This window comes from Camelus bactrianus, chromosome 1, assembly GCF_048773025.1.
Source record: "Camelus bactrianus isolate YW-2024 breed Bactrian camel chromosome 1, ASM4877302v1, whole genome shotgun sequence".
Classification (NCBI taxonomy): domain Eukaryota; kingdom Metazoa; phylum Chordata; class Mammalia; order Artiodactyla; family Camelidae; genus Camelus; species Camelus bactrianus.
In genome coordinates, this window is record NC_133539.1 from 105,520,280 (window position 1) to 105,545,029 (window position 24,750).

General features: G+C 43.7%; 1 protein-coding gene across 1 annotated transcript in view; it reads left to right on the top strand.

Moving 5' to 3' along the window:
* NMNAT3 (nicotinamide nucleotide adenylyltransferase 3) overlaps positions 1–24,750 on the top strand; it is a 103,003-nt gene that overhangs the window by 38,888 nt on the left and 39,365 nt on the right. The window contains exon 2 of the mRNA XM_074370560.1: positions 5,826–5,975. Coding sequence (XP_074226661.1) covers positions 5,867–5,975 — 109 coding nt within the window. The 5' untranslated portion in view covers positions 5,826–5,866. The remainder of the gene's footprint in view (positions 1–5,825; positions 5,976–24,750) is intronic.

A 24,750-nucleotide genomic window follows, 5' to 3' on the forward strand; every position in this document is an offset into this window, starting at 1 on the left:
TTCTACCTTCTTTGTTCCAAGTTGGCAAGTTGGCTGTGATTTGGGGCTTATTTCTTCTTCATCTTCAGAAGATCTTATTTCTACCAGAATGACATTAAACTACCCATTCCTCTGTTTCTCACTTAACTCTTAACTCAATTCTGGGGATAAGTGATGCTTATTGCTGATGGTTTTGGTGGAAGCCAGACAGAAACCACAGCAGTGATGTGTGGAAGTGGCCTTTATGGAAGCACTCTTCTGTGAAGACATCTCAAGCTGGTCTGAGTGAGCTGCCTCCCAGGAAGGGGATGCTGATGTGGTCCTAAAGCCTGCCAGGTTTTAATTGCCTGTAGCGGCAAAACGGTGGAGCTTTTTCACACATGGTAAACAGGTATATGGAAGCAGATGTGGGGATGATAAATTCTGTTTTAAGTATAATGAAAAGAAAGAAAAAAGAGCTAATATTTCTGAAGAACCCCCTATGGGTTCTGTGCTAGGTGGGTCAACTCCCGTAACCCTCCAGACAGCCCTAGGAGGTACGTGTAGTTACCCGCATTTTCCATGTGGTTCGATGCGGCTCAGAGAAGTTGCAAGCACCAGCCCTGGCTTCCAGGCGAGGTGAAAGAGTCAGCGCCGATGTGTATGATGAGCACAGCTCCTAGCCTATCACTCGATGAACGCAGTAGTGTTACTCCCTCCTGTGGCCGTTGAAATCAGTCCCAGCTCCCGAACGTGGGGTTGCAAGAGACCTCGTTCCATTTCTTGGGCTCCTCCAGATCTTTCGAAAGTTCTCAGAACTGAAGAGCCAGGCTGCCTGCTTTCCTGCGAGTTTCATAATTAGGACAAGCACTTAATTGGCATGTTTGTTTCCTCCAAGGGGTGGCTGGCAGAGGATCCTCACGTGACAGAGGAGGCTGGCTCTGCTTTTGTTCTTAGCAGCACCACGTGCCCGTAGCAACAGCGGGTGAATCTAGCAAAGTCAAGAAGAAAAAGTGCCCAGAGTCTGTGTGAAGGTTGATTGCCCCGGAGAAGTTAGCACACTCACACGGATGGAAACGATGTCCCCAGATCCTGAAAAATGGGCTCATCAACCCCACAAATATAAACTGCGTCTCTTGTTTTCTTTAAGATGAGGAGTCCAGTCAAGAGGTCTGCGTAATGAAAGATGTTTGTGGAATCCATTTCCATTCTGCCCGAAGCCATCTGCTTTATGTCTATAATAAACAGGGCTGTTTTCAGCCACTTTCCCGGGCCAGGTCCCGTTAGAGGCACTCACTGCGGGGAAAGGTAAATTGACTGTCTCCCAAGCAATGAGCATTAGTACATTACATCTGCAGTGACGGCACTTAACCTTCCCAGCTCGCCTTTCCTTTCTGTGTCTCTGCGATGGCCTGTGACAAATGGGCCGAGGGGCACGCACTTAGTTAGAATTTAGTGCGTGGGGGGCACTGGCCAGCATCACATTCCCTGGTGATTGAGGTGAAATGTAGGCAGCAGGAAAGGCCATCTTCTGGGAAGCTGGGGACTGCCTGACCTTCACCAGGCAGAGGGGTCCCAGGGGTAACCATCCTGGAGCTTCCTGATGCACCATCCTGGGAGCACTTGGGAGCTCTTTTTTTTTTTTTTCCCCAATTCTTATTTTTTATTGAAGTGTAGTTGATTTACAACGCTACTTTCAGGTGTACAGCAAAGCAATTCAGTTATACATATACATACATATATATGTGTATGTGTATATATATATATATATTCAGATTCTTTTCCATTATTGGTTGTTACAAGATACTGAATATAGTTCCCTGTGCTATAAGTAGGTCCTTGTTGTGTATCTACTTTATATACAGTATTGTGTATATTTTAATCCCAAACCCCTAATTGAGAGCTCTTTCTGAAACAGAAAAATGAGTAAATCACACCCCTGTTTAAAATCCTTCAGCAGGTCCTCATTGCTTGTAGGATGAAATCTAGACTCCACAGACCCCTGCGGGTCCTGCGTGATCCTTACACCGTAAGGATCCCTCATCTTGGGCCACCCGCACGTGAACTCACATCAACATGCTGTTAGCTCATCGCCCACCTCCAGTGGCGGTTTCTGAACCTCTGTAGTGCTTTTCCCTGGGCCTGACACACGTCCACATCCTCACCAGCTCAACCCCTGTGCCTTTCCTGCCCCAGCTGGAAGGCCTCTTCAGAAAGCCTGCCCCTAAATAGGCGAGTGTCTGAGTTTCCTATGTCTGCTGTAATAGTCACAATCATTAGCTTCAAAATTGTCACAAATCATTAGCTTCAAACCACACAATTTTATTTTCTTCTAGTTCTGGAGGTCGGAAGTCTGAAATCAGAGTGTCTGCAGGGCTGCACTCCTTCTGGAGGCTCCCAGGAGAATCCATTTCCTTGCTAATTCCAGCTTCTAGAGGCCACTTGCACTGCTCAGTCATGGCCCTTCCCTCCAGCTTCAAAGCCAGCAGCAGAGCATCTTTCCTCTGGGTCACTGCTTCAGTCCGTATGTATTTATCTATCTGACCCTCCTGCCTCCCTCTTAGTAGGACCCTAATCATGTTAAAATCAGGCCCGCCTGGATCATCCAGGATACCCTCCCCATTTCTGACTCTTAATCACATCTGCAAAGTCCCTTTGCCCAGCAAAGCTGCAACTGATGACCCCTAGTTCTCTGGGGTGGAGGAATGACCTTGGTGTCAGTGTGCAGGAGGCCGTGGTGTACCCATGTTGATGGGATCCTGGCATCTAAGGTGGCACACCAGGGCAGGAATACTTTCTTTGATTTCGGTCTGAATTGGATGGAACAGGGACTCGGGGAAGGGTCTTACGTGACTCTCAGAAGTTGGAAGGGTCAGTTTATATCCCTGGAAGTCCCAGTCCATGGACTTCATAGGATAGAACCAAAGAGAGGATGTCACCGTCCGAGAAGGAGGATGCTTGGTTGGAGACATTCACTCCTCTCATTCATGCTACACGCATTTCTAATCACCTGCACCAGGCACACTGCAGGAGTGGAGGGGCCTAGAGGAATGAGAAACCCCCAGGAGGAGTTCCCCTTCTGCTTGGGGAAGAGTAATGTGGAAACAAAGCAATGACAGGTCTGCGGTGGAGGAAGGAAGAGGATGATACAATGTGTAACAGTACGGTTAGCACGGGGTCGGGGTTGGCGGGGAGTAAGGGGAGGCTTGGGTAGCAACCCCAAGGAGAAAACCTTGAAGGCAGGAGTGAGGAGGGCATTTCAGGTGGTGGGAAAGCGTTTACAAAAGCCAAGAGAAAGGAAGCTGCATGTTGCGTTTGAGAAGCCGGATGAAATGCCGTCGGGACGGCTGTAAGCGGGAGGCAGTAAACTGGAGAGGGGACAGATTAGAGGTTGACTCTTTTGGCCCTGACTCCAGTTTAATGATAAATTCCAAGAACGCCGTATGCCACCTTCTCAACGTGTTAAATCCTTCAGTGGCAGCGGCAGCTCACTCTGAGGACCCCGTTCAGTGCTTACTGATGAGGAGCCTTTCCCAGGAGCAGGAGTCCCCCGTGCTTGCTTCGTCTCGCTGGATGCCATGGCATGACAGAGCAGATGACTCACTTGTATGGCATGCATCTGGCCTTGTGTCTGATGAGACTTGCGCTCAGATCAGAACCTGGTTTATCCTCCCGGTGGACACCTGGAGGGAGTCCATTTCAGCCCTATTATATTTCTGTGAGTTTGGGCTTGGGAGGGTGTTTAACTGAAGCAAGTTGGAGTGTACAGATGATGCGGTTGCACTGACCTCGGTTCTGAGCCTGGGAACGTGCACCCACGGCAGCCTCCTGCCTGCGATGCGACTGGGGTAGGGTAAGTCACTGTAGAGCAGCGTGGCTCGGTGTGCCCACGCGAGGAAGAAGACAGACAGACACTTCCTAAATGTTGTTTACTCTCCTTCCCAACATCACACTGCACCGCCACTGATGCCCCCATACAAACTAATGTTCTGATTTACAATTTCTGGGAACTTTGGGGAAAATAGATCAAAACCCCAGGTTACCTGAGATGCTACAGTTACATGTTTTAAGGGCTCTAAAAAAATGATATTTTGCCAAAATGAAATAGAATTTTGAAAGGCTTCCTAACAGTGGTGGAAAACAGCCACCTCTTTGGATACACTCATCACAAGGCTGCCCTGGCGAGTAGCTCCGCACACCCTGCACATACTATCTCTCTAAAGCATCCCCCTCCCTGAGAAGAAGCCGGCACCAGCAGGCTGCTTTCTTCTCCATGCTGCCTCAGAGTAGGCGGGAAGAAACTACAGCCCGCCTGGGTTGAGAGTTCTTTATCTTCACGCCATTTCTCGGAACATACCCAGGACAACTTCTCTATGGACCTGAGGAGGTGCTTAGGGCTTGCCAGTACCAGGATACAGGTCCACTCCCCAGCTGACCAGTGCCCTGTTCAGTCTCCACCCAGCCCTCCTCTGGGCCAGGCTCTGTGCTTAAATCATAGAGGCAAGTTACTAGGTCCAGCCCCTGCTCAATGGGAGGGGTCTACAGGGGACTACTAGGAGGTGAGAATCACCTGGAGCCTTTTTTGAAGCTGCTGATCACAAGCACACTGCCACCATCTTTTTCCTCTACCCTCCTTACTCTGATCATCAGTAGCAGCAGCTTTTCCCTCATTGCGTCATCATCACCACAGCCACAGTGATTATTTATTAGATGCTCCTTGTGCACCAGACACTTTCCACACACAGCTCACTTATTCTCACAACACCCCTGTAAGTGTAAGTCATATTATCCCCATCTTGCACATGAGGAAACTGAGGCTCAGAGAGGGACTGTGATTTGCCCTAGGCCACACAGCCAGTAAGAGATAGAACTAGGAGTCAAAGCAAGGCCTGACTCCACCAGAGCTCTTCACCACCACTCCAGGAGGCAGCGCCTCAGGGGAAGGGGGCTGGCCTGCCCTGGAGCCCAGGCTGTTTTCTAGCTTTATGCTCACCTCGCCCTGGTGCTGAAAGCTAGAGGGAGGAGACAAGAGGGTGGGCTGGGCCCTCCCAAAATGCTTAGTCCCTGATAAAGGACAAAAAGATGTGTAGATTAGATAATAGTCGTCTAGCAATGTTGATTTTCTGATTTTAATCATTGCTCTGCAGTTATATAAGGAAATGTCTTTGCTCTTAGAAAATACACACTGAAGTATTTAGAGGTGAAGAGATATTATGTCTACAACCTATTCTCACACATTTCAGAAGAAAATTCTTACAGGTGCATACAGATCTGCATGTGTGCGTGTGTATGGAAAGAGAGAATGAATGATGTAGCAAATGTGGTAAAAGGTTAACATTTAGGGAATCTGGGTAAAGGTATATAGGAATTCTTTGTACAAATTTTGCTACTTATTTGTAAGTCTGAAATTATTTTAAAATCCGTTTTTAAAAAGTACCAGTCCGTTCTGGAACCTTGTGACTTCTACTTGGCTATCAGCGATGACATTTTGGAGGTCTCATATAACTCCTTTTGACCCCAAGGTGGCCCATCAGGGCACAGGGAGGGTGTCGAGGTTATGAGCAGAGCATGGTCTCTGGGTCTGGCTGCCCGGGTTCCAGTCCTGGCCTTGCAGCTTCCGAAGCCCCTGAGCTGTGTAAGTAACCGCTCAGGATTGAGCTGAAAGGATTTGGTGAGATGGGGGCTTCCCTTGGCGTAGTGCTTGGCACAGTTCCTGGCCTGTGGTGAGCCCCCCGTAAAGGCTGTTATTCTTGCCTCCTCGATCATCTTACGACTGAGAAGTAATGACCTATATGTGTTTTAGAGACACTGATCTGGACACTTGTCTTAGCATCATCTCCCTGACATGAGTGTTTGTCCCCTTGAAGGCAGGGTGGCTGCTGCAGCAGGTGTCGATGTGCCTGACGAGATGAAGAGCCGGATCCCTGTGGTGCTCCTGGCCTGTGGCTCCTTCAACCCCATCACCAACATGCACCTCCGCTTGTTCGAGGTTGCCAGGGACCACCTTCACCAAACAGGTCAGTCAGAAGGCCCGGGTCCACTGGAAGAACTAGTTGGTTGGACCTCATGGGGCTTTGTTGACTGCCTTCATTATCCCCATTATTAAAACTGCTCAGGTGGGGAGGATATAGCTTAACTGGTAGAGCGCATGGCTAGCATGCACAAGGTCCTGGGTTCAATCCCCAGTACCTCCTCCAAAAATAAGTAAATAAATAAACCTAATCTCCCCCCACAAAAAAAAGTAAAAAATAAAATAAAATAAAACTGTTCAATTTATTCATTCACATTTCCTTCATCATAATCAGAGAACTAACACCCTTAGCCACGTTACATGTGTACAAGTCATATCCCTGGCCATAGAGTTGAAATGCTTCTCAGGATCCACTTCCCCTCTGTTCACTTCACATAGTCCGTGAATACTTAAAAAAAAAAAAACACTGGACACATTTTAGAACCTGTGTCTCCATCAGGGCATCCTTCCTGGGGCTCCAGGAAGCATTTACCCACACATTCAGGTGAGTAGGTAGCCTGTGCCTCTGAGAACTCCTGCAACTCTTCAGTGGGTAAGCAAATGTTCTATAATGGAGATTTTGACATTTTCTCCTCTGAAAGAATAGATCTTAGACAATTACAAATTAACAGCCTTGTATATAGGGCATTTCTAATACAGATGGCATGGCTTTGCCAGAAATATTTAATCAGCTGAAAACATTTAATCTGGGAATGTTTCATCTCCTTGACTTTCAACTTCATTATTAAGAGAGTAAAATGGCATTTGGAATCTGCATGATTATTTCTAGAAAATGCAAGTCATTTATTTGTTGGTGTCAGATAACTATGAAAGTTTTATTCATTATGTATTTATGTATATTTTAGGTATTCATATATGTATTTTGTGTTTTTGTATTCATCAAAAATGCCCTTTAAGGGCATGGGTTTTTTTACACCACAATCAATTTCTATTTACTTTTAATGTAGAAAAAAACATTTGAATAACATGTAAATTATCTCTTCAAAGAAATTACATACAAATGTCAATTTATTTTATAGAAATATCTTTGTTTACAAAACATTTTTTATTATTCAAAAAGTGAAAACAGGAGTTTATTCTTTGTAAATAAATAGCTCTTACATAGGAATAAAAAAATCCAAACAACCCAGTTAAAACTGGTCAGTGAACATTATTAGGCAGTATACCAAAGAAGAATCTAAACAGACGATAAACTTGAGAAAAGCTGCTCAGCATCACTAATAATCAATGCAAATGCAAGTAAAACATAAACACCACAGGGTGATAAGCACCACAAGGGCAGCTGCTGTGGCTGCTTGAGCACCACAGAGTTGCCATCATCTGTCACTGGGCTTATGATTGATGCTCAATAAACAGCTGTTGTGGAGGGAAGTCACATTAGCCCATGAAGCTGGCAAAGATGAAAGACTGTCGACATTCAGTACTGGAGGGACAGGGAGGGGAGCATTCTCATGTACTGGTAGTGATGGGGTGAATGATAAAACATTTTTGGAAGACAAGTTGGTTTTCTGTGGGGAAAAAAAAAAAAGTTAAAGTCTGTACTCATATCTGTAATGAGAGGAAAACTGGACCAGAACTGATATAGATGTTAGAATTAACAGACAGAGACGTTGAAAGTTACTCTAGTTATGTTCAGAAATTAAGCAGAGACATGGAAAACATAAAAAAGGACTCAAATCAAATATCTAGAGATGAACACTACAGTATGTGAAATGAGATACTGGATAGGATTAACAACAGATTAGACACTGCAGAAGAAAAGATTAGTGAACTTGAAGATACAGCAGTCTATCCAAACTGAAACAATCCGAGATGAAACAGAAAAAAGGGATTTTTAAAAAGAAAGAAAAGAATATCAGTGAGATGTGGGATAATTTAAATCATCTTAATATACTTGTAACTGAAATCCTAGAGGGGAAAAAAAAAAAAACCAAAGGAAGGACAGGAAAGAATATTTGAAGAAATAATCACTGAAATGTTTTTAAATTTGATGAAAATTTTATCAAGTAGCCTGACAAACCACAAGCACAAGAAACATGAAGAAAACAACACCAAGGTATATGATAATCAGATTTCTCAAAACCAAGAATAAAGAGAAAATCTTAAAGGCAGCTACAGAAGAACAAATAAGGAAGATAACAGATGTCTTGTTTCTGAATTTAGCAAAAGAGAATTTCAGTGGAACAAATCTTTAAAGTACTGAAAGAAAAAACTGTCTATATCTGACAAAAATATCTTTCAAAAACAAAAGCAAAATAAAGACATTTTCAGATCTACAAAAGCTGAACGATTTCACCACCAACAAACCGGTACCACCAGAAATGCTAATGTCCTTTAGGAAGAAAGAAAATGATACCAAATGGGAAAATGGATCTACACAAAGGAATACAGAACATTGATAACCACATGGCCAGCTATATAAGGTTTTCTTATTATTTAAATAACTTTAAAAGATAATTCACCATTTAAACAAAAATAATAATAATATATTGTGGAGTTTATAACACATGTGGAAGTAAAATCTATGACAACAGTGTCAAAAAGACTGGAAGGGGAAAAACAGAAGAATACTATTGTAAGGTTTTTATACTGTGCATGAAGTGGTATAATATCACTTAGAGATAGACTGTGATAAATTAAAGATAACTATTATGAACCCTGATGTAACCACTAAAATAAAAAAGTAAACAATTATAACTAATAAGCAAACAAAGGAGATAAAATGGAATAGGAATATATTCAGTTAATCCAAGAAGGAAGAAAAAGAGGAAAGGGGGACCAAAGAATAGATGGGACAAATAGAAGGCAAATTAAAAAATGATACACTTAAACCTAATCATCACATTAAATCACATTAAATATAAATAGTCTAACAGCTTCTGCTAAAAGGCATGCATTGTCAGACTGGATAAAATAAGCAAGACCCAACTACAATTATTTGATGCCTTTAAGAAATGCACCAAATATAAAGGCACAATTAGGTTCAAAGTAAATGAATAGAAAACTATCCCATGCTAACACTAATTAAAAGAAAGCTGAAATAGTTCTAGTATCAGAGAAAGGAGGTTTTGGAGGTAAGACTATTTCTAGGGATAAAGGGGGTCATTTCATAATCATAAAGGCCAGTCAGTTCTTTAAGAGGAAGTAATAATCCTAAACCTTTTTTAAAATTTAATTATAGAATATTAAAATACAAAAGAAACAAAAACTTACAGAATTCCTTATCAGTAATCATAATTACCTTAACTGTAAATGTATTAAACTCTCCAGTCAGAAGATGAGAGAGGCTGTGGAGAAAAGGGAACCCTCCTACACTGCTGGTGGGAATGCAGTTTGGTGCAGCCACTGTGGAAAACAGTATGGAGATTCCTCAAAAGACTAGGAATAGACTTACCATATGACCCAGGAATCCCGCTCCTGGGCATATATCCAGAAGGAACCCTACTTCAAAAAGACACCTGCACCCCAATGTTCATAGCAGCACTATTTACAATAGCCAAGACATGGAAACAGCCTAAATGTCCATCAACAGATGGCTGGATAAAGAAGATGTGGTGTATTTATACAATGAAATACTATTCAGCCATAAAAACTGACAACATAACACCATTTGCAGCAACATGGCTGTTCCTGGAGAATGTCATTCTAAGTGAATTAAGCCAGAAAGAGAAAGAAAAATACCATATGAGATCATTCATATTTGGAATCTAAAAAACAAACAAACAAATAAAACAGAAACAGACTAATAGACATAGAATACGAACTTGTGGTTGCCAAGGGGGCAGGGGGTGGGAAGGGACAGACTGGGATTTCAAAATGTAGAATAGATAAACAAGACTATACTGTATAGCACAGGGAAATCTATACAAGATCTTGTGGTAGCTCACAGTGAAAAAAAAATGTGACAATGAATATATGTATGTTCATGTATAACTGAAAAATTGTGCTCTACACTGAAATTTGACACAACATTGTAAAATGACTATAACTCAATAAAAAAAGTTAGAAAAAATAAAAAAGATGAGGATGTCCATTCTTACCACTTCTATTCAACATTATACTGAAGGTTCTAGCCAGAACAATAGCAAGAAAAAGAAATAAAAGATATCCATATTGGAGTAGGAAAAAAATGATTTGTAGACGATATAATCGTCTATGGGAAAAATACATAGAAATCTACCAAAAAAGCTCGTAGAACTCATAAGTGAGTTTAGAAAGGTTGCTAGATATAAGATCAATATATAAAAATCAATTGCATTTCTATATATAAGCAACAAAGGATCATAAATTAAAATTTTAAAATAATACCAATTTACAATAGCATAAAAAAAGAAATAGGAATAAATCTGGCAAAAGTGTGCAAGACCTATCTGCTAAAAACTACAAAATGTTGAGATGAATTAAAGACAACCTAATTAAAATGGAGAGATATACCTTGTTTCATGAGTTATAAGACTCAACAGTGTTAAGATTTCACTTCTCCCCAAGTTTAACTGTAGATTCAACTCAATCTCAATAAGCTTTTTGGTAGAAATTGATAAGCTGATTCTAAAATTTTTTATGGAAATGCAAATGACCTAGGATAGCCAGAGTAGCCTTGAAAAAGTAGAAGAAAGTGGAAGATCAACACTATTTGATTTCAAGACTGATTATAAAGCTGCAGTGCTTGTTACAGTGTGGTATTGGTGTGGAATAGTTAAGTAGATCAATGGGACAGGATAGGGAGGACCAAATTTGACCCCCGCTTACCTAGACAACTGATTTTTGACAAAAGTGCAAAGGCAATGCGGAAGAGATAGGATAGTCTTTTTTAAAAATGGTGCTAGAACAATAGAATGTCTGTTTCCCACCCCCAGCCCCCCCAACAAAGCACTCAGCCAAAGCTTGCACCGTATACAAAAACTAACTCAAAATGGATTATAAACTTTAATGTAAAACCTAAAACTATGAAATTTCTAGAAGAAAATCTTTGTGACCTTAAATTAGATAAAGATGTCTTAGGTAAGACACCACCGAAAGCATGATCCAAAATCGAGGGAAAAAAAAAAAAACGAGGGAGAGACAAATTAGACTTCACCAAAATTAACAGCTTCTGTTCTTCAAAAGACACTAAGAGAATAAAAGACAAGCCGCAACCTGGGAGAAAGGATTTGCAAAGCATTTATCTGTTAAAGGACTTGTATCCAGAATATATAAGGACATCTCAATTCAGTAATTTTTTTAAAAACCCAAATAACCCAATAAAAATTGAAAAAAATATATGAAGAGACTCTTCACCAAAGAAGGTACATAGATGGCGAAGAAGCACATGGAAAGATGCCTAATTGCATAAGGGAAGTGCAGACTAAGACCACAGTGAGATACCACTGCACCACTATTAGAACCGCTAAAACTAATGACTATTTAGCTATAGGTAGAGGGGCCCCACATGTGACCTCGAGCACCATCTTGCCTTTATTCTCAGCCATTCCTCCATGGAAAATGCTTGGCCATTTCTGAAAGTCCAGAACGGATTCTGCTGCCTGTGTCTTTGAGTGTAAGACAACAGATTGATACCTTTCAATGTTCCATAGATATTTACTGCACCTTCTCCAAGCCAGGCACTGTCGCTGGAAATAGAGTTGATTAAATTCCATCTCCTGCCCAAAAGGGATGCACACTGTAGGTGGCGAGAGACGCATGGCAGCAAGTGATTGTAGCACTATGTTCCGAGGGGGGGATGTCTCCCACCTGGCAGTTGGGGAAAGCTTTTGGAAGAGGTGACACCAAGTCTTGAAGAACATGAAAGACTTAGCCAAGCACAGTTTAGGGAGCATGATAGGCAGAGAAAGCAGCGTGAGTGAAACACAGAGAGGGAAGAGAATCACAGTCCAGCACGCCAGAGAGAGGGGAGGCTGATAAGGTAGGGAGGACCCAGGTCATGGAGAGGGGTGTGTGGTGTGTTTCCCTTTCCCGCACAGCTGGGCTCTGTCTCCCCCTACCCACAGCCCCCATCACCGGCTGCAGCCTCCCTCAGCCGGTAGATCTGTGCACCAAGCCGTCACCCAACCCCTCGTCTCTCCAGGGACAAATTTTAAACCAAGCCTTTTCCCTCACTCAGAATCAGCTCACAGTTAAGTCTGGATAAAAATCTGGCCTCACAGCTGACTTTCTTTTTTTCCATGAAGAAAATGCAAACTCCCTTCTGTTAATGTATTTTCACTAAAACAACTCACAATTTTAATTCGATATCGCGTGCATATAAATTGAACTAAACAAGCTGAAGCAATTTGTTTAGTACCTTTAAGTAGAAATTAATAGTGTCTTCCTGGTTTCCTGCCGCAGCTCTAGTTACTTTCTGGTGCTGAGCACTTCCCCCTTTCCCAAGCATCCCTAATTCAGACTGCAGCTGTCCTCCCTTCCTTTTACTCCTGAAATAGCAAAGCCTTAAAAACTGACAAGGCCCTATAACATGTCCAAACTTTTCACCATCTTTAGGCCTGTGACAACGCACCCCTTGACAGTGAAAAAATTACACATTGGGTGAAAACTTAGATCTGAAAGTGTTTATCGTTAATAGAGTGACAAAAGATTGTTAATACACATGCTCAGAGGATGAGGTGTTGAGCCAGCTGTATTGTTTTACCCTCCTGTACTTGAAATCACGTTGAGGAATGCGACGCGGGCTGGTAGGAGGGTGTGGTAAGTGTGGATTTTCTGTGTTTTATAGCATCATCCTCTAACCGTGGGGGCTTTCTGGCCTTGTGTTGTGTGCCGTGCGAGGACTCTCAAAGATGGTTCTCAAAGGCTTGTTGGATGAATTCATGTAGTGGGTGTGGGAGCTTCGAAAAAGTTCACTTGGGATTTTTATTCTTCGATTGCTGATTTGTGATGGAAATGATTCAGCCCAACATACGGCTCATCAGTAGCATCAGATGCACCTGAAGTTCCCGTTGAATAGATTAGGAATTCGAGCCCACATTTCTCTTAAGGTGTTGGATGTCTTCCCAGTTGTAAGTAGTTGTTTTTCCAACATGTAGTCACAAACTTAACTAATGGAGGTTAAATTGAAATTTAAATCCTGTTTTCTGTTATTTAGACAGTCTGTTATTTCTAGTCAACAGAATTTGGCCATTGGCCTATATTCCAACAACAGTCCACTTGTTTTTCTTTTTGAAAATCAGATTTTCTGTCAGCTTAATTAATACTTATTCATGTAATGGCTGTTTAGCACCTATACGTTTTATATACTTAACAAACATACTTCATCCCTACTATCTGTCAGGCAGTATTCCGGGGGCACTGCGTGCATGAACTCATTGAATCTTCATAACAGCTTTGTGAGGAGGGTGCCATCACTCTCCCTGTTTTACAGAGCGGGGAGCTGAAGCTCAGAGAGATAGGGTAACTTGCCAGAGATCACACAGCCAGTCAGTAGTGGAGCCAGTCCCCCCCAGGCTCTGTGCTCGTAGCCACCACACCACACTGCCTCCAGTCACTCAGCAGACGGCCAGTGCTGGGAACCGTGTTAGAAGCAGGCAACACCAGAGCAAAAGCGGACCCTGTGCTCCCGGGGGAGAGCCTTGGTCCATTTAGGCTGCTAAAAGCAAAAGTGCCATAGACAGGTAGCTTGTAAACCAGAGAAGTTTATTTCTCCCTGTCTGGAGGCTGAAAGTCTGAGATCAGGGTGCCAGCATGGCTGGGGTCTGGGGAGAGCCCTCGTCAGAGATGCAGACTCCGACTTCTCATTATGTCCTCACGTGGAGGAGAGCAGAGGGAGGAAGCAAGCTCTCTCATGACTCTTGGACACAAATCCCGTTCACAAGGGCTCCACCCTCATGACCTTGACTAACCCCAGTCACCTCCAAAGGCCGCATCTCCAAATACCATCACATCAGGGGTAGGGTCTCAGCACATGAACTTGGGAGGACACAAGCATTCCGTCCATAACAGGGAGGCAGACATTAATCACATCCCACAGAGGTGAATGACTCAGGTGACACATGCCCCCGAGGGGAGGTTCCGATACTATCAGGGTGGACAGTGAGACAGTTTGACAGAGACAGATAGTCCAGGGAAAGTGTTTCTGAAAACGTAAGGACTGAGCTGGAGAAGAATAGCGAGGCACGTTTTAGTTTAAAAGTGATGTTGGCCAGCGGATGCAGGGAAAGAGCAGTCTTGGGCTGGGAAAGCACGTGTACAAAGGCCCTGTGGGGGAAGAGGACATGGCCTCAAGGGATGGACAGGTGTAATGACCAGAAAGCAGGAACAGAGGGGAGCACTGCGGGAGGGAAAGGAGCGGGGGCAGACCATGAGGACCTTCCCGGCCACTGTTAAGGAATCTGTTTTTCATCCTAAGAGCTGTGAGAAGAGCTGCATTTCCTCCCTCCCTTCCATACCTTCCCCGCCTGCACCCCCACTAAAGAGCCCAGGGAAGGAAGCCAGTCACGGGGCTTTTTGAATTGAAAGGGGGAGGATATAGCTCAGTGGTAGAGAATATGCTTAGCATGCACGAGGTCCTGGGTTCAATGCCCAGTACCTCCATTAAAATAAATGCATACATATATACATACATAAATAAATAAAAAGAGGCAATTGAGGCAATACTTCTGATGAGAGGGTGACAAGGCAATGAAAAGAAGTTGGCAGATGGGGAAGGTCATTAGAAGGCAAAGCTGACCTGATAACAGATTGGGTCTGAGTAGGGGAAGGAGAGAGTCTGGAGGTGGAGCTGACTTGGGCCAGGGCCAAGTTCAGTTTCAGACCTGTTGACTTTGAGAGACCCATGAAACGTCTAAGAGCAGGTGGTGGCTAGAGCTCAGAGAAGACAGACCTGGAGATGGACGTTTGCAGGTCCCCTGTAGACAATAAATGAAGATGTCCATGGGGGTAAGTAGAACCCCAGAGAGTGCCGTAGGAGGTGAGCCCTGGGGAGCCCCACAAAGGAGGATGGGCTTGCACAGGGGTCCAAGGAGTAGGAAGGAACCAGAGCAGGTTTTTTTCACAGAACAGAAAAGACCAAGCATCCCAGCATTTAACGTGACTAAGCGGTCAAGTTGGAGGAAGACTGAAAAATCACATCTGTGGGGTTGGCAGCATGGAGCTGGTTCCCTGTGAGAAAACTTCTACTGCAGCGGTGGACTGATGACCAGGTTGGAGGGAATGACAGAAAGGGAAAGGAGGCCCTAGAGGATACAGCCCTTCCGGGAATGGCATGGGTCCGGGTGATGCGGGGTTCGAAAGTGCAAGAGCACGGAGGCATTATTTGCAGAGAGGCAGAGAGAGCAAACAGACCGCAGCCCTGGGGCAGCGCATGTGCCCGGTCCTGCCCTGTCCAAAGGGGGCAAGAGCCATTCTGACTTCTCAAGAGAAGCTGCAAGTATGAATTTTCATGTTTAAAAGGTTGTTGATTGCTGCATTGTTTGTGATCGCAAAATATGGGAAATAAAACATTCAAGTGTAAACAAATATTCAACCCTAATAAGTAGGTTTCTTTCTCCCTGAGTTACGGGCTAGCAATCCTGAAACTACTTTCTGTTTATCCTAGGATTAAGCAATAATTAAATATCCTGTGGACAATGAAAGTCAATGAAAGTTTCTCACTGTTGGACAAGGGAGTTACAGATATGGACAGAGGGAGCTTAGAAATATCCCAGTGATGTGAGATTGGAATTGAAGGTATTAGTGTGAATTCATGGATAGTTAAGATAGATTAGATAGATAGATAGATAGATAGATAGATAGATAGATAGATAGATAGATAGATAAAGATGGATGGATGGATAGACAGACAGACGGACAACATGTCTGTCAGTATGCATACACACACACATACATCTATATCTTACCCCTAATCTACTGAGAGGCTCTAGAAATTACTATACCTCAGTACAATAGAACAACCTAGCATTCTAATCTTGGTTTCTTAACACCATTCTGTATGAAAAGGGCTCCTTGGAAAAATGGTCGGTTCTGGGGCTGGGGCAGGGCAAGTAGAAGATGAAGTTGGAACATCTTGTGGTGCCAGAAAATAAGGAAGTACTCAAATAGTGGGGACAACAAAATATCCATAGTGCACAGGAGCCAGCTTGAAGGGGTTCCCACTGATAAAATATGGGACAATTTGAGCCTAAAAATAAATAACGAAGTTAAGGATTACATATGACTCATTGAATAAAGTAACAATCCATAAGCCTAAGCTGATGTAAATCAATTTATTAGTTAATTAAATGAACAAGTGGATAAATGGGAGAGAAAGGAAACTGTTTCTTACAGTAGAATGCCAGCTAACCAACACAGGAGGAGTGGTGGAGTTAGAAAATCACCATTTGGCAACTATAAAGTTATTGATTCATGCAAGAACCATGAATGGATTCTAAAGCTAGCAGGTTGAAATAACAAGTAACTCCTGATAAGAAACTCAGTAATTAGAAAGGAAAAAAATGATTACAGTGGAGAAACCTGGCAGACACTACCTTAATCAAACGACCAAAGCCAACACCACCGGTCTGGGACATAATGACACCCGGTGTTTCCTGCTCCGGTGTGCTGAGAAGGGCACACCATCACTCCTGTGTCTTTCCCACTGGAAATGCTCACCCTGAATCTCTCCTGAGGAAACAGCAGACAGACCTAAAGCATGAGACAGTCTACAAGATAACTGGCCTGGATGAATGTCAGTGTCATGAAAGACAGACTAAAGAGCTATTCCAGATGAGAGAAGAGCTAAAGAGACATGACAACTGAATGCAATCCATGATCATGGACCAACTTATTTATGTATTATTGCTGTAATAGACATCAGTGGAAAAATTGGTAAAATATGAGTTAGGTCTGTATGTTAGATAATAGTATTGTATCAATGTTCTTCATTTGGATCATTTTACTGTAGCTATATAAAAGAACGATTTTGTTAAAGGAAACATACTGAATTATTTAGGAATAAAGGGGCATCATGTCTATAATTTACTCAACTGGTTCAGAAAAAATACACGGGCATACCCCCAAGATGATAAGGGTTCAGTTCCAGCCCACCCCAGTAAAGCAAATAACAATAAAGCAAGTCATACGAATTTTTTGGTTTCCCAGTGCATATAAAAGTTATGTTTACACTCTACTATGGTGTACTAAGTGTGCAATTGAATTATATCTTAAAAAAATGTATATACCTTAATTTTAAAATATTTTATTGCTAAAAAAATGTTAACCGTCTTCTGAGCCTTCAGCAAGTAGTAACCTTGCCTGGAGGTTGATGGATGCTGACTAATAAGGACGGTGGTTGCTGCAGGTTGGGGTGGCTGTGTTAATTTCTTAAACTAAGACAATGAAGTTTGCCGCATTGATTGATTCTTCCTTTCATGAATGATTTCTCTCACTATGCGATGTTGTTGATAGCATTTTACCCACAGTAGAACTTGTTTCAAAATTAGAGTCAGCCTCTCAAATCCTGCCACTGCTTTTCAACTAAGTTTGTGTAATATTCTAAGTCCTTTGTTGTCATTTCAACCACCTTCACAGTATCTTGACCAGGAGTAGATTCCATCATAAGAAACCAATCTCTTTGCTCATCATTAAGAAGCAACTCGTCATCTGTTAAAGTTCTGTTGTGAGGCTGCAGCCGTTCAGTCCCATCTTCAGGCTCCACTTCCAGTTCTAGTTGTCTTGCTGTTTCCACCACAATTGCAGTTACTTCCTCCACTGAAATCTTAAACTCCTCAAAGTCATCCAGGAGAGCTGGAATCAACTTCTTCCAAACTCCTGTTCATGTTGACATTTTGACCTCGTCCCATGAATCACAAGTGTTTTTAATGTTTCCTTTCCAGAAGGTTTTCAGTTGTCTTTGCCCAGATCCATCAGAGGAATCACTGTCTATAGCAGCTCTAACCTTGCAAAATGTATTGCTTAACTAAAAAAACTTGAAGGTCAAAATTACTCTTTGATCCATGGGCTGCAGAATGGACGCTGTGTTCAGCAGGCATGAAGACAACGTGAATCTCTCTGTCCATTTCCACAAGAGCTCTTGGGTGACCAGGTGCACTGTCAAGGGGCAGTCATATTTTGAAAGGAATCATTTTCTCTGAGCAGTAGTTCTCAACAGTGGCTTAAAATATTCAGGAAACCATGTTGTAAACAGATGTTCTGTTATCCAGGCCTTGTTTTTGCATTTCTAGAGCACACACAGAGTAGGTCGAGCATAATTCTTAAGGGCCGTCAGACTGTCAGAATGGTAAATGAGCATTGGCTTTAGCTTAAAGTCATCAGCTCCTCTAGCCCCTAACAAGAGAGTCAGTCTGTCCTTTGAAGCATTGAAGCCAGGCACTGATTTCTCCTCTCTAGCTGTGAGAGTCCTAGATGGCATCTTCTTCCAATATAAGGCTGTTTGTTTTGTGTACATTGAAAGTCTGTTGCTCAGTGCAGACACCTTCATGAACGATCTGAGCTAGATCTCCTGGAGAACTTGCTGCAGCTTCTCCACCAGGACTTGCCTCTTGACCTTGCACTTTTATGTTATAGAAACAGCTTCTTTCCTTAAACCTCATGAACCCGCCTCTGCTAGCTTCAGACTTTTCTTCTGCACCTTCCTCACCTCTCTCAGCCTTCACAGAATTGCAGAGAGTTCTGGCCTTGCTGTGGATTAGGCTTTGGCTTGAGGGAATGTTGCGTCTGATTTGATCTTCTATCCAAACCGCTAAAACTGTCTCCAAATTAACAAGGCTGTTTTGCTTCCTTGTCATTTGTGTGTTCACTGGAGCAGCACTTTCCATTTCCTTCAAGAACTTTTCCTTTGCGTTCACAGTTTGGCTCACTGTTCGGTGCAGGAGGCCTATCTTGGCTTTCGACATAGCTTCCTCACTAAGCTGAATCATTTCTAGCTCTCGGTGTAAGGTGAGTGACATGCAACCCTTCCTTTCACTTGAACACTCAGAGGCCATTGCAGGGCTATTAATTGGCCCAATTTCAATGTTGTCATATCTCAGGGAATAGGGAGGCCCACGGAGAGGGAGAGAGAGCAGTCAGAACACACACATTTATCGGTCAAGTTCGCTGTCTTGTATGGCCCTGGTTCGTGTCACCCCACACAATTCCAGTAGCAGCATCAAAGATTACTGACCACAGATCACCAAACAAATATAATCAATAATGTGGCAGTGTGAAATATTGGGAGAATTACCCAGATGTGACACAGAGACATGAAGTGAGCAAACTCTGTCGGAGAAATGTCGCCAATAGACTTGCTCCACGCAGAGTGGCCACAAACCTCCAATTTGTAAAAAACGCAATTTGTAGTACGTCCAATAAAGTGAAGGGCAATAAAACAAGGGGTGTGTGTGTGTGTGTGTGTGTGTGTGTGTGTGTGTGTGTGTGTGTGTGTAGAGAAAGAGAGAAGGATAAAGCAAATGTAGTCTGTGTTACCATTCAGGGAATCTGGGTGAAGTGTACATGAAAATTCTTCATACTATTCTTGCCACTTTTCCTTAAGCCTGAAGTTTTATCAAAATAAGTATTTTTTTAGAAAGCTCCAAAATATTACATGTTGGGTCATTAAAAAATAAAAAACAATTACACAGCATGGACCAAGTCAGGCACTCCTGCCATGGGCAGCTTCAGGCTGCAGCTGACTGTGTTTGGCCTCCATAGTATCGTTCCGTGGAGTCCAGAGGGGCTGGGAGCCCAGGTGCACGAATGGCCCCAGGCTACTGCTCTGCTTTTCCTGGCAGGCGGACGGGCTGGACAAGGAGGGATGTTGGTCAGTGGTGTTTGGCTGCAGGGAGATGGGGATGCTCTCTTGTATGGCTTCTCTTGTCCTTGGAGGTAGGTGGCACGGTCCCCAGCTGAGAGTGAGGGTTGCTGGGAGCTCAGAGGCTTGAGGAAGGAAGATATTGGATGTGCTGTGGGGACCAGATGCAGGGCAATGTGGCTAGTCTCTCTGGGGTCAGTGCTGCCATAGTCCCCATGAGGTGGCTTTTCCCAGTGGCTTTTGGCTGCTGCAGGGCAACTACAGAGAAAGGGGGTAGCTAGGTTCAACCAGAAAAGAGTTTGCTGGTTGAGTGTGATGGAAGCATGGAGAAGCATGGGACTTCGGGTACCACCATGAGCATCCTGCAAAGGAGTGACCTGGGATCCCAGGTGGATGAAAAGTACAGTGCAGGAGGAGAGACTGGGTGGGCTGGGCAGGGTCATCACAGGCTGGAGGCCCCAGCATCGTCGTAGAAGCACAGTCTTGTCAGAAGTGGTGGAATGAGTGACTGTGAAGAGCTGGAGGGACAAGGATCAGTGACTCTGGAGCAGTTTGAGGGGTGACAGCATCCAGTGTGTAATGGAACCTTGGATGTCTTCAGGGTGCCAGGGGAAGCCCTCAGAGGTGAGGGGGCAGAGAACAGATGTGTTAGAAAGGTTGTCGGTGTGGACTTGGAAATTGCCCCAGGTAGTGGGAAGATTGCAGGTGGAGAGGCTCACGGTGTACAAGTGCTAACACCAAGTGTGACCATGGTTTTGTGGCTCAGTAGATAGAGGGTAAGGGGGTGACGGAGCTCTCAGTGAAGGAGGTACAGGAGGGTGGGCAGCTGAGTCAGGGCGGGGAACTACAGAACCTTGTGAAAATGACCATCGGGTAGGAGATAAGAGCCTGATCATGTGCAAACCACCAAATGCAGAAGGGTTTTACTAAGATAAAGGTACTTCTAGTCCTACTGTGGAGAACCTTTGAATCAAATGGGACAAGGGGAGCGGTCAGGACGAGAAGGAAAACTTTGAGCACAAGAGTAGCAGCAACGTGCAAGAGACCATCACAAGGGCTGTAATGATTAAAGGAGACCATGTAAGTGCAAGACTGGAGCACCTCGCATGTTCAGGGTCCAGAGATGGTATGGTCCCTACCTTTACAGACAGGGAAACCAAGGCTTGGAGAGGTTGTCACTTACACAGCTAATACGCGGGGAGCTGGGGAACCCAGGCCTCGGGCCCCCAGGCCAGCATTCTTCTCGCTGCCCTGTGCCGCACAGACGCACCAGCAGACCCTTGTGAGGCCTCCCGAGTGTGCGAGTCCCAAAGACAGCTTTGGTGAGAGCAGAGTCCGGGGGGGCTAGCAGAAAGTGGGGAAGTGGCCAGGGCTTGATGCTGGAGTCTGAAGTGCTAGGTAAGGAGTGTAGACTTTAGGCGAAGGGGATTCACTGAAAGCCTTTAACCAGCTGCCCCGCCAGATGCCCAGCAGGTGAGGTCTCCGCCCTGGAAGGAGCCTTGGTCCAGGGGTCCTCAGATGGCCTCGGAAGAGCACCTGCCAGAGTACTCTCTGCAGCCTGTACCCGGCTAGCCCAGACCCCAGCCAGATCCAGGACTGGCTGGCTCAGAGGTCAGGCCCTCTTCCCCAGAGCAAGCAGGACTTGGCCTCGGGGGCAAGCACACGGCCCTGGACAGCTCCTCCTGCCTGCAGCTGGGCCCAGTTGCAAGGTGACCTTGTGAGACCTTGGTAAATGCCCAGATAAGGTTCTGCCTTCATGGCTGTTACGTTCCTGCCCATCTGAAAACTCTACCAAATAGGGAAATGACTTGTTCTTGGTGAACTCTTACCAACTCTGAACAGTCAACATTTTTTTCTAAGTGCTCAGAAGCTGTCAGTTTCAGACTCTGTTCCTGATTTTGCTCTGGTTTGCATTCTGGGTCCCAAACTATAGTCTCCAGAATTTATTCTTTATAGTTACTCTATAATCAATGCAACAGATACCTTCAGAAAAAAAGAAGAGTATCAACTTACTAGACTCACAGAGCCAAAGTGGGCACAGATCTGCTCACAGCCAAATCTCTGTCCCAGCCCAGGCAGGATCCCGGAGGCCGTGTCTCTGCCTGGCAGCCTGCCAGCACCCCGCCCAGCCACGCTCGGCTCTGACTTAGTTGCTCATGGGTCCTGAGAGTCTCACCTCGGTTTCTGCTTTCCCTTGGATGCCACACCCCACAGAAGAAAGAATCTCAGAATGCTGAACCGTAGAAAGGACACTCTCCCCTCCCTGTGACCGTGAGGTCCCAGGAAGAGCAGCGGCTCTGAAGACAGCCTTGGGGTCCAACCCACCTGCTAGTCCATGACCCTGAGCAATTTACTTCGCCCCTCCAATGTGTGTTTCCTCAACTGCAACATGGGAAAAATATTTCCCAACCTTACAAGGTCATTTATAATAAAGCCTAAAAGAGATGATGTCCATGAAGGGTCTAATCTGTGCGAGAAATCCAGTACATGTTTGGTCTCTCCACTTCCACCATGAGCAGGCTTTTCCCAGCGCCGGCTCAGAGCACCCCTGGTCCCGTGGCCACGACCAGACTGCTTAACACAATAGTCTCACATCTATGCATGAGAGCGGGAAAACCACAAAACAGTTCCTTCTGTTTTCTTTAGCCCTTTCCTGATGCTTTATGATGTTGTTCCCTAACAATCCTGCCCCCACGTGTTTGTGGCATCCCAGATTAAATTGCATCGTAAAGATAACAACCCAGTTGAAAGCCTTGTCCTTTTTTTCCCTTTGGACAACCTTGAGGAGGGGAAAGGCATTTTTATGGCTCCCAGGTTTTCCTCTCAGCAACTTGCATTTTAAATGGAAACATATTTATTGCAATATCATCTACACCAGCAGTTTTCTGTGTTAAAGAAAAATGTCTAGTCAGTGTCCAGCATGAGGCACGTCACTTTTGTTACCCCTGTGACTTTAATTTTGATTCTCTATTACACCCTGAATATAGAGAGAATTAAATGCACCGTGATATGGTGGTGCAGTACAATCTGAGATAAGGGGGAAAATTAAGCTGTAATAATTCTCTTTAAGGTAGTGACAGCCCCAGTTCCAGGTCTTCTGGGCTTTAGTAGATAGCATCAGAGCGTGAGTAAATATTGTATAAGCTCAGCATGTTACTTTAATCTTGGGCCGACACGGACATTTATTAACCAAATAGAGTGATTTTAATATATATTCATGGGCAATCCTCCAGCCTGGTCTGAAAAACCGTTCATTTTCACATTTCTAATTTAAGAGATTTTTCTGGAGAAGATAGATTTAAGAATATTGGATAGCTCCAACAATTGTTTGGAATTTGTTCCTTATCTTGCGAGGCTCCAAGGGTTTGAGGCTGTGCAAGTGTAACATTCCAAATTCTTTTGAAAGGAGGTGCTTTTCTGATTTAATAACAAATCAGCATTTTCCTCATCCTTCTATGTCTACCTTGAGATGTGGCTTAAAGGAAACAGATGCCGGTCTGGCAGGAGCTGAAGGGGAGGCAGTTTCTTCAGCATGAACTCTTGCCCCAGACTCAGCTGCGCCAGGTTAGGGAGTGAACAAAACCTCACCCGAGAGTATGCATCATAGCGAGACCCTCAGATACTTGGTGAGCCCCCTGCATCCTAGTCTCCATCTGCCTCACCACAGCTCATACGCACACGCTGTGAAAAATGGGAGCCATTGCTCGTGTCCTCATAAACTATAAGATGCCAGCCACCTTTTCCCCTTGTTTCCCACCCTCTTCTCCTTTCCCCCAACCACATGGTTTTTGTTGAATTTTTTTTGCTGTTTTATTCCTCAAAAAGAGTTGAAATTGCAAACCACATATCCAACAAAAAAAACTAGTGTCCAGAATTGTATAAAGAATCCCATCCTCATTCACTGTTGATGGGAATATAAACTGGTATAGCCACTATGGAAAACAGTATGGCGGTTCCTAAGAAAATTAAAAATAGAACTGCCATGTGATCCAGCTATTCTACTTCAGGGTATTTATCCAAAGAATATGAAAACACTGATTCAAAAAAGGGTGATACATGCACGCCTATGTTCATTGCATCATTATTTACAATAGTCAAGATACGGACACAACCAAAGTGCCCATCAACGAATGAATGGTGAAAATGTATAGATATATAATGGAATACTACTCAGCCATTAAAAAGAAGGAAATCTTGCCAACTTCGACAACATGGATGGACTTTGAGCATATTATGCTTAGTGAAATAATCCAGACAGAGAAAGACAAATACCATGATTTCACTTATACATACAATCTAAAACACACCAAAAAATGAACAAACAAAGCAAAAACAAACTCATAGACACAGAGATCACATTAGTGGTTAACAGGGAGGAATGGGTTGGGGGATGAAAAATGGGAAAGGGCATCAATTGTATGGTGGTGGATGGGAACTAGACTTGTTATGTTGATCCCTTTGTAGTGTGTACAAATATCAAATTATTGTGTTGTACACCCGAAACTAATATAATGTTATATACCCATTTTACCTCAATTAAAAAAAAAGAATTCTCAAAACTTAATAAAAACACAAACACCCCCTTAAGGAAATGGGCAAAAGACACAAAGGGACATTTCACTGAAGAGGATACACAGATGGCAAGTAAGCACATGAAAAAGGTATTTGACAACATTAGTCATTAGGGAAATGCAACTTTAAAAACATAACAAGGTATTACCATATACCTATCAAAATGGCTAAAATAAAAAATAATGACGACACTAAATGCTTGAAAGGATGCAGAGAAACAGAACCATCCATAATTGCTGGTGGGAACATAAAATGGCTCCGCCACTCAGGAAAACAGTTTGGTGGTTTCTTGTAAAACTAAAAGTGCAACTACCGTATAACCTAGCAACTGCACTCATGGGCATTTATCCCAGAGAAATGAAAACTTACGTTCACACAAAAACCTGTACTCAAATGTTCATTACAGCTCCATTTATAATAACTAAAAACTGGAGACAATCCAGATGTCCTTCAAAGGGTGAACAATTAAACT